Raw genomic sequence first — 12,971 nt, 5'->3', positions numbered from 1 at the left:
TTCTGGGCACAGGTTTGAACCTTTAATTGCCGGCAAGGTGAATGGAGGATTACCATTTGAATTTTGTATTGCATCAAAATACACAGCTTTTGTGACCACGTGTTTATAAAAAAAAAAAAAAAAAAAAAAAAGGCAAACGTTAGGGATTGCTGGGGAAATCAATGATGATATTAAAAAGTTTATTTTCTTGTATCAGAGCTTTTAGACCGTTCCTGAAGTCCTCCTGCCCATCCCGGACTTGAAAGTTGTATTTTGGCCTGCAACCACTTGAGGGCGCGTTTCTCTTATTAACGCTCACTGAGACCCCGCGTGGGGATAGCTCCTGTGACAGGCAGGGGGCCTGAATGAGCATTGTTATAGTAAATATTTGACATCAATGAAAGTCAAGACCTTTAATTAAGGTTTTAGGATTACTGTCATATTTCGCATGGCTTCTCACAAGTTGTATGTGTTTAGCTCACTAGTATCGTATTTGACTAAGAAGGAGAAACGCCAGCAAAATTAGGAATACCTGTATGACTTGTACCTGTTAACCGTCTTCTACAAAGGCAGCTTAAAGTTCAGTATTTGTTGTTTTAGGCGAGCTGCGTTTAGGTTATTTATATTTTGTTGCCTTTGGGCCCCCTTTAGTACCATGGGAAATGGGATACTCGGGGAGTTTACTTAATAGTATCAGACTGTAGCGTGTACGCATTTAAAGCTACTGTGTCTGTAGCTCTCGGTGTCCAGAGCAGTACTGGGCTCTCTCTATGTGTCTGGCAGGCAGCGGGTCCCTCCCCCTCCTCCCCTCTCTCCGCTTTGCTGCCTCGCTCGCTCTCAGCTGCTGCTGCTGCTGTGACTGCGCTCACTCCGCCGGGCTCTCTGCTTGTTGTTTGGTACTTTTGGTGAACTTTTCTTCCAGTGTTTCGCAACAGTGCTCTGCGAGGTTTTCGGGAAAAACTTCCTAATGCAAAAATGGACTGAAGCAACGACCCGACAAAGTGCGAATACTTAGGGGGAGAAAAAAAGGAGAGTATTTCTGTAGAGAGCGACCTTTCTGAGGGTTGAGTTACCGTCATGGAAGAGGACGACGGGCATCAGGAGAACTGTATCCCCGCAGCCAAGGACTCGGACCGACAGCAGCGGCTGAGGCTGTGTGTTTTAAATGAAATACTGAACACCGAGAGGGATTATGTTCGGACGTTGCTTTTCCTCCAGTCGGTAAGTTTGACATCCTCTCGCAAGTGTGTCTCCCGTACACTGGCAGAACATGATGCCAAACTCCAGTTACAAATCTGTATATTAGCGGATGTTTTTTTATTTGTTTCCGAATGCACGCTCATCTCGTGTGTTGTTCTAGATGTTTTTCCAATCCCCGGACTACTCTTTTTAAATCGGCATACACAGAAAAAGATTAAGAAGCAGCCTTTGCAAGGAAAAAACAAAAGCAAAAAAGCAACCCACCCCAAAGATCTAATCTGATCTAACCTGTCAGATTAAACCACAATAAATTTGCATTCAGTTTGGCGTGATTCTGTGTCCACACGGGCTGCTTGAACCTTTACTTCAGCGCTGTCTGTGAACGCTTCTTCTGTAGGAACGGGCTTGGGACGCGCAGTTGCCGTTTGCTGCTGTTTGCGGGGCTTTTAATTGCGACGCAGACTGACAGCTTTGTAAAAGACCTGCGTGCATCTGAGGCTACTGTTATCAATGAAAACTTTTGAGATGTTAAACCGTGTTTCTTGGGACGTCTGCGGGGACTCATACATATTTAGTGTTTTGAGGAGGGTGGTGGTGTTATTCTCACCTTTCCATTGTGTGTTAAAGCTCAAGCTTGAAACAAACAAAGGAAAGGAGAGCCCAGTTCGCACATGCATTTTTTTTAATACAAATAAATAGGTATTCAGGAATATCACACCCTGCCACGCCTCCTTTTTTCAGACAGCGATAAGAAACCGTTTGCTTATTCGCTCTTTGTACATCAGCTACCTCATGAATGAACGTCCTGGCTCCATTCAGCCGCCGAGCACAGCGCGAGTATAGATGGCACCCACCTGCAGGGGGACTATTCAATTTGTTACTTCCCCTTGTCATTTTCCGTTGGCCTTTCCTCCCCTCATCCCCGCCTTGTCATCTCTGGTAATTGTACAGTGCAGGTGGCTCCTGCCTCCAGCTGAGACTCATAACCACAGCGTGGTTAACTCCACCTCGCTGCATTTAATGTGATGACTATAATGTGACCTTACTTATTTTTCTTTTATATACAATGGCTTATTTGTCTGCTTCAGGGAAATTCCCACTGTCGTTGCCCCTTGCACATAAAGGTCAGGACAACTACGTCTATCTTTCTTTTGCACCCTGCCGACTCGATGGCAGACTTTGATTCTCATCATTTTCACTTTGCCTTTAAAAACAGTTTATGGTGATATTGCGTTTCCTGGTGTGTTTTTTTTTTTTTTTCAACATTTCAACATATGACGCATTTTTGCTAAACAATGTCACGGTTCCCTCTTTCCTCTCTGCTGTCACGTGTTGAACTTCCTCAAAGTTCTTGAGGTGACCGGTGCAGAAGGCTCACCGCACCGCCGTGTCATGCCATTCGTGGTGCATGGCATTTTCAGAGTTATACCTACGTAATATAACTTCACTGTTCCGTATCCAGCTCAACAGTGGACTCAATTGAGGCTTATCTTCTGTTGCAAGGTGGCAAAGGGACATTCTTTGACCTCCCTCCACTCTCACCACGCACAATGGTAATGATGAAGTCTCAAAGGTTTATCAGGGAAGTCTGAACATCAAAACTGTCAGTGCTTCGTGCCCTTCACCATACCCCGGCCTATCATCACGTGAGCTGGGAGTCTTTTGATTTAAGCCACATGGTGTTTAGCCTGAGGCAAGTGATATGGTCTGGCTTGTGTGATGTAATGTTATTGCCAGGGTCTTTTCATAGAATAGTCTCTATGCCCATTTCATGAGCCAATGAGATTTTGTTTTAAAAGTAAATACTACCATTTGGCAACTACTCAATACAATCCAGCATCTTTAAAAAAAAAAAAACATTTTTTAAATGCCAATCATATCCAGCGATGTTCTGTGCTGCAGAAACTGACAGGTTGGTTATTTGTATCATCTTGTTAACAAGTGTTTCTTTGGATCGGAATGCATGTCTGTGAATGCCTTCGTTAACAGTCATCTTCACATGTGCACTAAAGAGGCCTGATGGCAAAACACACTGCTCCCCATTAACCTACATGTGACACTGTCCACTGAATTTTCACCTGGGGGGGTGGATGGGTGATGAGGTGCTTACACTGCTAAAGGCAAACATGAGGATCCAGAACAAAACGAGAAAAGAAGCCTCGCTCTCCACCACCTCCTCCATGGCCAATCCTTTGCGAATCCCCCCCCTCCACCACCCAGTGTTTTCTGTCCAGGGTCCAGCTCGGCAGAAAACCCTCAGTGAGAACCCTTGCTGGGAGCCAAGGCTATGTCACCATGCAGCTCACTGTGGTGTTGATAAGGAAAAGTCTGGCTGTGGGAGCTCAGAACATATGTTTCCAGTAAAGATACAGATAGGTTCAGTAAAGGTGTGGGCAGATAGTTTGGGGATGCGTACGCCCCATAGTGTAAAAAAAAAAAAAGGCTGAGATGGGCAGCCTATTTAAATAAAATGGTAATAAGTAGGGTTTTTGTTCAGCTTCTCAGCTTTTTCTCACCCTTCCTCATTGCTTAGATAACTCCCACATTTCCCAGAATGCAGCTCATTTCACAGTGCATTGAATACTAATGCATTTTGTTGTGTAATGAAAAGTGAATTTTGCCTGTGACTAGAACACAGCACAGTTTATGCTTGAACAGCTTTCAAGTCCAGGCATGCTATTGTCACACCACGTGTATTGAATGTAATTGCCACTTTATTTAGTTTTGATTGTGTGAAACTCACACTAAGATGCGAATAATCTTAACCCTTTGAAGTCTATCTACCCCCCACCCCTTAACCTTATTCCCCTAGAAATAGATTCGTTCCCCTCTGAATGTAGCGTTGGATTACTTCTCATCATCAGTTATGACTTACTTAATTTTTCAGTGTACTGATTCTTTTTATGCATGTCAGCTTCTCTCTTATCTGTAACCGCTCGTGCTATGATATTGTTTTCTGGTCTTGTTGAGGGTTTGATAGTACAGTAGCTGTTGACCATCTTCATCATCTGCATTGCCTTATCATTGATTTATTTTCCACCTCCCTTTATGCACTTTAAAAACCCAGTGGAAAAAAAAGCCCTTAGCAGAGCAGCTTCTCAGCTGCAATGATTGTAATGACACACACACTCACACAAAAAGAGATGGTTATCCGGCTTTGGCACCTCAGCCATTCTGCATGTCACTCATCCCTTGGCAATTACCAGCGCCAACAAGCTCATCCAATGTGCTGTAGGGAAGCGTGTGGGGATAGTGGTGAGGACAAGAGGTGAGAAGGGGGTTGGGGGTGTGTGAAAAGAGGGATTAGAGGATTCATTTCCCCCCCCCCTCACTGTTATCGCAGCAAATCTCTAAATCTATTAACTCTTTGAGCAGATCGGAAGCTGTCACATTTAACACGCTGCTTCCTTTTTACGAAGATTGCTGTGCTCTTCAAGCTTTTGTCGCGATGCGTTTGTTTGTGTGAAATAATCACATCCTAGCTCAATAGGTTTATGGGAATTTTCTTCAGGGTATGGTTTAATCTGCACAGCTGGATTTTCCCAGCCATGATGCACCAAAATACTAGGCTATCTGTGATAGGAATGTGGTCGGTGGCGTCATACCTGCTAGATGTGAGGGATTTTCCTTGAATGCCATGAATATGATTGGTTGTCATTTAGGACTGTTTTTCCTTTTTTGACCAGGCTGACCCATGTCTCGGTGAATCCTGGAAATGAGTGGCCGATAGTTTTTTTTCTTGGCTTGTGACCTTCCTTTGTAATTCTGAAAAGTGAGTGATGGAAAAGAGTCGAGTGACCGCAGAGGTCCTGTCAGTGCTGCGGGATAATAGGAAACATCTGGAAGGACTGTGACCTTTACTTTGGGCCACACACAAGTGAGAGTACTCATCCGATGCTAACCTGCGCTGCCATGAAGAAGTGAAATTGTGTTTTGATGCTAGACTTTTTTTTTTTAACACCTCTTTGGCTGTAGCTGAGCAAACAGGATGACACACGGGTATACACATCTTAGTGCTCACAAAGGTAAACATGCAGATAGACAGCTCCAAGCTTCCCCCCTGCAAGCACAAGCCTGTGTCTACCTTTTTCCTACTTTCCTATATAATGTCCATTCATATTCCTATTCCCCACCTTTTTTTGTCTGGTCCATCTTTCTCTCTCTCGTTCGCTGTCCCTCCTTAGTTGTAAAGACCAGCATCGGATTTCTCTGGGCTTGGGCGTATAAATAGCTTAAGATTCTAGCTCTCGTCGTAGCCACAACGCTGGTGGTTTCAGTTCACTGCAGCCTTTAGCTGAAGTCACACACACTCCACATATATGAGTGAGGGCATTGGGGGGCAGCCTGTGGAGATTGAACAGCAGGTAGAACAGTTACTGTGGCAGACTGCTGGGACTTTTTGAGGGTCTTTAATATTGTTGGGCTTTAAAAGTTAAAAGCCCTGCTGGACAAACTTGGGAGTGTAGACAGTCTTCTTAGAGTCTTCTCATACAGCATGTAACTTGTAGGTTAATCAAACCTGTAAATAGTCCTTGCCTCTGAATGCAGCTGAATAATCGGTACATGCTTTGCCTTTTGTGCTAACCGTACTTCAGTTCATTACATAAGCTGCAAATTTTCATATAAATAAGGTTTCAAGCTGCTGCTGCTGTGCACCCATCAATCACAGTCTGGACAATTGGTACCTTGCAGCGCGGGTACTGTGCCAGACGAAATTATTGCAATGTCGGGGTGGTAAATGTCAGTTTCCAACTTAATCTCTGTGCTTTTTTTAGTCATGTGTTTTGATAAGCTATTTCTTTGAAGCATAAGACTGCAGCAGGAATTTAAAGTATTCAAGTTAACAAGTCTAAACCACTGTAACACCCAGAGGCATGATGCAAAAGCAAAGAAAAGCTTCCTTCTCTTTCCGAGAGATGCTTGCAGATTATCAGAAGAAATCCCTTTTTACTGTGTCCAAGAATTTTCTCTCTTTGTAGTAGCATTTTAAGAAGTGGAGCTATTCAGGAGCGTGTCCTTTCAAATCTGATTTCATCAGTTTGCATATCAATGTGTCCGATATCAGATCATGTAATGTCTGGTGAGAACTTGGACATTCACTGCTTTGTACCGGCTGGAAATGGTAAAACCGCGTATCTGGGGCACTGTGCTTTTTAACAGGCTGATATAAGATACAGCAGATGACATGGGCTGAATAGTAAAAGCAAGGCAATGTGACACCTCCAATGTTCTTCGAGATCACATCGTAGTCTGGACGAAGTTGGCGCATGTACTCTCTTAGGGGGGACACCGGGTGCAGCGACTGTGCAGCGTGGTGAAAAGGTAGCAGGATGGACGGATGTCTGCAGAATGACTTCGCACAAGCTCTCCCTTGAGGGTTTGGTTTACAGAGCGAGGCAGCAGGATTACAATGTTTGTTTGCTTTTTTAAATACTACCAGATGTGGGTCTTCTTTCAGGAGGGGGTTAAAGGTCATTTGCCTGATAGAAAAATGCTGGACTAGTACATCTTCACACAAAACTTATTAAGGGTACTGACTGTGGCAAAGATATTTGGTAAATCATGGACAAGCTTACCAAGCCAGTTAGTTTTAGTTATACAGACTAATATAACAAACTGCCATTTTGCCTCACAGGGCTTTAGAGTCACAGTACACAAAGCTCTGCCTTTTTCATTTTTTATTACTTTCTGATCAACTAGAAATGTTGTGATCTGGCAAACTGAATATTGCTCTGTCCACCTGGTGAATCCCCATCTAAGGGTTATTCCTGTTTAACTTTGAATTGTTTTTAACTCTCCATTAACAATAAGGTTCTTTTTGATTGGCCAAATAGAGTTTACACAGTTATTTCAACCTCACGCCATTTCACCTACCTGGGGAAAGTTTCCATAAGCTACTGAAAACAGCAGCATTATCTTCTTGGTTGTGCAGTCACTACTTAATTTTAAGTCTGTTTCATACTTGTTAGAGACAGATATGCATCATACAAGAGAGGCTTATAGACAGCTCGTAATGCATATGGTGTCATTGTTATGTAGCTGCCATGTTGTACAACCAGGACTTATTTCATAATGATCATTTTAAACCAGAAGCTTAGACACTGCACTCCTGCTTTCATATAAAGCGACAGACAGTACAGATTGAGCATGTCAGCTCTATGTGATGGCCTGAGTGTTGGAGTGAACACCCAGAACATCACAAGATTTTTTTTTCCAGCTAAATGCCACAGCTAAAAACAAAGAACATTTTCGCTGTTATCTTAAAATTGTTTTTGACACGACTCACTTAATTAATGAGCTTCGAGATAAACAATTTACCAACCAGCCAACTGGTGAGGCTCTTTGGCCTTTTCTGTTTTCAACCCCCCCGCTAGTCAAAGAAGCTCTGACAATGTTGTGGTAACTGTTCATGACAGCTGCTGACAAAATCTTGGGCATTGTAGCTGAAGGGCTTTTATTTTGGCATTTGCGAGTTGTGGTGACATTTTTGCCAACTCACGTGGCTTTATAAAAGGCTTGAGTCATACATGCGGGTACCGTAAAGTTTTTGTTCTCATGTGCTGACAGGAAACCTTTTAAGAAAAATGTTTTGATATGGCACATTAACACGTTAAGTTTTCAATTTTCTATCCATCCTGCAGGGACTCTTCAGCTTCCAAGAGCTTTTGCAGGATAGATAGTGGTTTTTATTTATTTTCTTCTTTTTTTTTTTTATTCACCAGACCTATTGTCTCTTTATCACAAAATTAAATGTGGCTCACTATTTAACTTGCTCTGCGGCTGAATATGGTGAATCAAAATCGACCTGCAAATATCACTTCTAGAAGTGGAAACTTACCTCGGCGTTTGCTGCATTTGTGGCTGCCAAAACGAGAAGTGAGATAGGATGTAGGTTTGTGCTTTCAGAGACTGAGAAGTACTTTTTTTTCAGACAGGCAGGGCTTTGACTAGCTGCTGTCTGCCCGTTTAATGGCGTCCTCTATCAGGCTGGTAAATGCTGTTTAAGTCAGAACCAGCGAACAGTCTCTGTGATCTTCCCCCTTGCTTTGCCAAAGACCCATTATGGTGTAATGTAAGCCACTAATTTGTGTCTTTGCCACCATTCAATTTCCTCCCTCTCTGTCCCTGTAACCTTGTTTATGTCTGCTCAGCTGCATGTTAGGTGTGGCAATCGTACTTTGGTTTAGCTTGGATGTGTACATGAAGGCAAGCTGCAATGTTTTCTTGGATACACACGTATGAATATCATGGAGTTTAGCTTGAGTGATCACCTGTGCTACATCAATTGGTTAGCCGGCAGCGTCACAGGTCACTGATGGCTCACTCAGCTTCATACTTGCCACACTCTGGTCCAGTCTGTGATACCCGTGTCTGTCGACCCCCCACCCCCCCAAAAAACAAAAAAACCAACCAAGTGTACAAATGTCCAGATGGCCTCTCCAATCTGGTCCATGATGTTATCTACTGATCAACACATGTCACCCCTCTACAGGAAAGCAACTTAGAAAAAAATTGTTGTGGATGTTCCCTTTAAAGACAGAATGTAATTTGAGCCATGTAGGCTACAGGTAGAGACATTTGTAATAGGTTTTGAGACGGCTGTAACATTCAGTGAAACAAATACACAGATGTTTCCATTTCCAGCATGTCGTCCAAGTATATAAGAATATACTGTAGTGAGAGTGGTAGAATTGATATTAAGCCTGAAAAATGTGTCCGATGCTGCCTAACGCATAAAGAACTGCACACATCGCAGTTTTTTTAGTCCACATTGCAGCAGATACATAAAACGAATACAAAAGGAGTCAAACATTTGCTGGTTTCATTTATGAATGATTATTAGGACCACAGGTCTCCTCTTGGAAGTTTTTTCTTTTGTAGTTGGGAGCAGCTTGTAAAACAAAATGTGCAAAGCAACTTTGTGCAATACTGGACAGAAATGTCAGCAAGCTCAGAAATGTAAATTGTAAAATTCTAGCAACTGTGGAACCTTTTTGAAAGTATAGTTTTGAAAGCCTAACATGCTTACTGAGACAGTCTCAACAATTTGTCATCTGAGGTGTCCAAAATACGTAGTCCGCATATTCATCGTGTGTCATCCATTCATTTGTACAGCAGGGTTGTGATGAATACCCAGTCTTAGACAGGAAGTATTCGGTCCAGCGCTTTCTGCCTGTCCTCTGTCGCGGAGGCACTGTGTCATCCCCCTGTCGTGTTTAGTTTCCGCCCATGTGAACAGCTCAAAGAGCCCTGAAGTTTAAAGTCCTTCAAAGCGGAAGTGAGCGAGATGGGGAGGGGGGGGGGAAAAACTGGACGAGGCTCAAAGAAGACTTTGTGTTTTGGTGATTGGCGCTGCCAAAAAGGCTTTCTCTTGGAAGACAGCAAGGCACTGGTTGGTGGGTGAAGGGGAGCTGAGGGAGTTTTTGGAGGGTTGGGGAAAGATGTGAATTACGGCCTGAGAGAAAAAGAATTCTCCTAAGGTTTGCTGGGGTCCCTCATTATGGCAACGCCACGGGCCATTCTCTGGCTCTGCTGCACCCGGGCCACAAAGAGGGGATTTCTTCATTTATTTATTCAATTTCATGCCATGTCGACCCCTAAATGGCCCCATTCCCTCTCCAAAATGCCCCGTCTCCCTTTGTGACTAGCCACTCCAATCCTCTTTCCAAAAAAGAGAGATCCTTAATGGGTGCATTGTTTTAAGCTTGTTGTTGTTTTCTCTTGGATGAGAAGGGGTAGAAAGCTTGAGGCTGGTGACCTGAGAACTCGCTTAGAAAACGCCTGAATCTGTGGATCTGTGGTTCTGTTTGAGGTTTGCTTCAGTAGGTGTGGGAACCACAGCGAATTGAAAAGAGGCTCCGAGGGCCTGCTAGAAAAACCTTGACAAGTGTTCAAGCTTGTTCTTGATATACGGGGTCTCTTGTGAGATATCTGAATTGAGTGAGATGGCCCAGCATTGTTGCTGAATGCTGATGTAGCCGTGGGTAGGCAGAAAAAATGCCCTAGTTCTGTTCCCATTAACACTATTGGCCCTTTCATCATGGAGAGAAATAAGGAAAAAAATGTACTCTCAAAGAAGATAATCAAGTTTGATATTTACAGTAAAGCAACAATGTGCTTAGGACAGCACAGTCTGATTGGATTTCTAATAGCAAGTCTAATACACTCCAAACTCTGCTTGTTGAAAGGATTTAATCCAGACAAATGGCTAAGGAAACATTTGACATGTACATTATGTAACCATTATACCACGTTGTTATTGATTTCCTATACATTCATATTTGCACTTGCTGTTATGAGAAATGGGATGCATACATGGTGATGGCAGCAAAACAAATGCTAATATCCCTCGTCACTTCTCACACATATTGCTGTTTATTATGAAACCTGTTAAAGCATTAATGTCATTGTCTAACAGGTCCAAGCTAAGCATGTGTGCTCACTAGGTTTTGTTTAACTACAGAAAACGACCTAAAGTATTTATCCAGCCTTGACGAGAATTCGTTTGACTGACAGCGCTTTACTTTTCTTTTCTTTTCTGTATAAACTTTCACCTCAGCTTCTAATATGGCAGCTGAGATCTACACGCACAAGTTTGCCGTTCTACGGTCCTTGGTTATTACAGATAACAATTGGCCGCTGCTAAGTGTCGAGCTTGAAAACAACCTCAGCCGCACACTGTGAGTGACCCTTAACATCCTGTGCTCGTGGCTGCTAACTTCGACTCCGTATGCGTGGTCGCCTCCCGTGTTGCAACATGACCTAGTTTGACACTTCTTACATTACTTCTTGATATTTTCATTTTGGCTTCATACATTCATTGGTGAAAGGAAATGTGAAATGTGAAAGGGTAAATAAAATATTGTAGCTTTTTTTTTTTTATATCAGTGGCGTGTTTTATTAGTTTTTTTTAAATATGTAGGATTCTTTGCCAACAAGAAGGCTTTCACCTAAAAACAGATAAATAGGAGATGAGTCATGTTTCATAGTTTGCTTTAGCAGCAGGTAGAAAGCTGCGTTGAGAAGCAGACAAAGCAGACGTGAAGGCAGCAGGCATCTTACTAACTGTCCACTGGAGCGAAAACATAGCCTTCACCAACATATGGTCCATCTGCATCTTCACACCTTACTGTCTGGCCCTTCTTCGCTCTGATAAACCTCAGCTTCTAGCAACACCCACCACCCAATCAAACCCACAATGACAATTTGGCTGTCAGTCACAATAAATGCTGCCTTATGCCTTGCATGACAAGAGACATAAGCGTTTGGTATGATTGCACTATTTTGGGTTTAAGGCGATGACAAGCTGTAAACCTGAAGCTTCTGCAGTGGGTGTCCGTCAAAAATGAAAATGACCTAAAGCTTATAGTTTTCCATTTCAGTCCATTCATTTTTATCCACACCAATAAATAACATTAACTTCCATTCGCCTTTGCAGCATAGCTAAAAAAATAAATAAATAAAAAAAAATCTGCAATTTCTTAGTCTTGAGAGCATGGTGTGATTTATTTCTTTGTTACAGCTTGGTTGCACACTAGCACAAAGTCATCAGACTTTACTTAGAACAGCTGAGTTAGTGGCCTTCAAACATGTCGTATACTTCCTTTTCACAAAAGCCACACTTCCTGTCCAGAAATGGCATCTGCTGCTTTTGTGTCGAGAGGAGTTGCTTCATTCTGCCGACGTGTTTGTTTTCCTTTCTCGCCTGACTTGAGAAGAAAACGAAATTCTTGTCGTCGAATTTGAGCGTCAAAAAAAGACAAAGAAAAGCACTGGCCTTTGTTCTGTGCCATTGCTCTGTTTTCACTTCCTGTTTGCATGTCACACAGTCGCGCAGAGGCATGCGTGTGCACTTCTTCTGTTGCAGTTTGGGATTTTTTAACTTGTCTTCAGTTTTTCTTGCACACACTTTCTTTTCCCAATAAACAGAAAAACAGAAAGAAACGAGTGACTCAGTTTGGTGGGATCCCCCAAACTTACTTCAACCTGCTCACACGCTGCTTGAAAAAGTGGCACATTTGACAGCCTTCATGCAATTTGTGGGAGAAAGTGATGCATGTATATCCATGAACTGTACATAAACTTTCTGGCACCATCATATTTTTTTGAGTGATATTGGAGTGATATAGACAGCCACTATGAAGTTGCACTTTCCAGTGCCATCACTGCCATCCACACTAAAGTACCCACTACTGCTGTGTCTAGAAGTGTATTTAAATTTGCACTGACTTGCACACTAATTTTCATATTTTCAGTGGACATGAGGGCAATTTTCTGAGTGACAAGAGGTTTCACGCACAGCATTTGACTGAAAATCTTGCTTATATCTTGTACACCAGATAAGTGAATTCAGAGGTGTGGGTGTGGGGTTGGGAAAATGCTAACAAAAAGCTGGTTTGCAATTTTTTAAGCTAGCAGACATATTTCTAGGGGGAAAAAGACTCTTGTCATTGTTATATTTAAAGCTTGCTTTTAAGGTCTTTTTTCTACATGTGAAAAATAAAGGTTTAACAGGCCTCTGTGCAGTGCTTTAAAAAACTAAATGTAACCCATGATTTGATAGCTTGTAGATGTGCCTTTAGCAGCGATAACTTGCGATAACAAGCAATCTGCCCTACTTTTCTGTACAAGATTGCTTCACTTGATTGAGGTTTGATGGCATTAATTTATACACAGCTCTCATAGGGTCCTGCCACACAATTTCAGTTGTATATAGTCAACTGCAATGTCCTTATGTCATGTGGCTGCAAAATCCTCACCCCTCCACCACCGTGCTCGACGCTTGATATGCT

At 42.6% G+C, this 12,971-nt stretch overlaps 1 protein-coding gene across 2 annotated transcripts in view; it reads left to right on the top strand.

Annotated features, from left to right (window-relative positions):
* Positions 1–789: 789 nt before the first annotated feature.
* The window catches only part of prex1 (phosphatidylinositol-3,4,5-trisphosphate-dependent Rac exchange factor 1), a 78,483-nt gene continuing 66,301 nt past the window's right edge, over positions 790–12,971 (top strand). The window contains exon 1 of one of the 2 annotated variants that reach the window (XM_040013901.1): positions 790–1,200. In XM_040013901.1, the coding sequence (XP_039869835.1) occupies positions 1,057–1,200 (144 nt within the window). In that variant the 5' untranslated portion in view covers positions 790–1,056. The remainder of the gene's footprint in view (positions 1,201–12,971) is intronic. The other variant, XM_040013902.1, reaches the window with a different exon arrangement.

Source organism: Simochromis diagramma, unplaced genomic scaffold (genome assembly GCF_900408965.1).
Source record: "Simochromis diagramma unplaced genomic scaffold, fSimDia1.1 OVJJ01000705.1, whole genome shotgun sequence".
Lineage (NCBI taxonomy): Eukaryota > Metazoa > Chordata > Actinopteri > Cichliformes > Cichlidae > Simochromis > Simochromis diagramma.
Note: the sequence above shows the minus strand (reverse complement) of the source record. Positions and strands in the feature narration are given on the sequence as shown.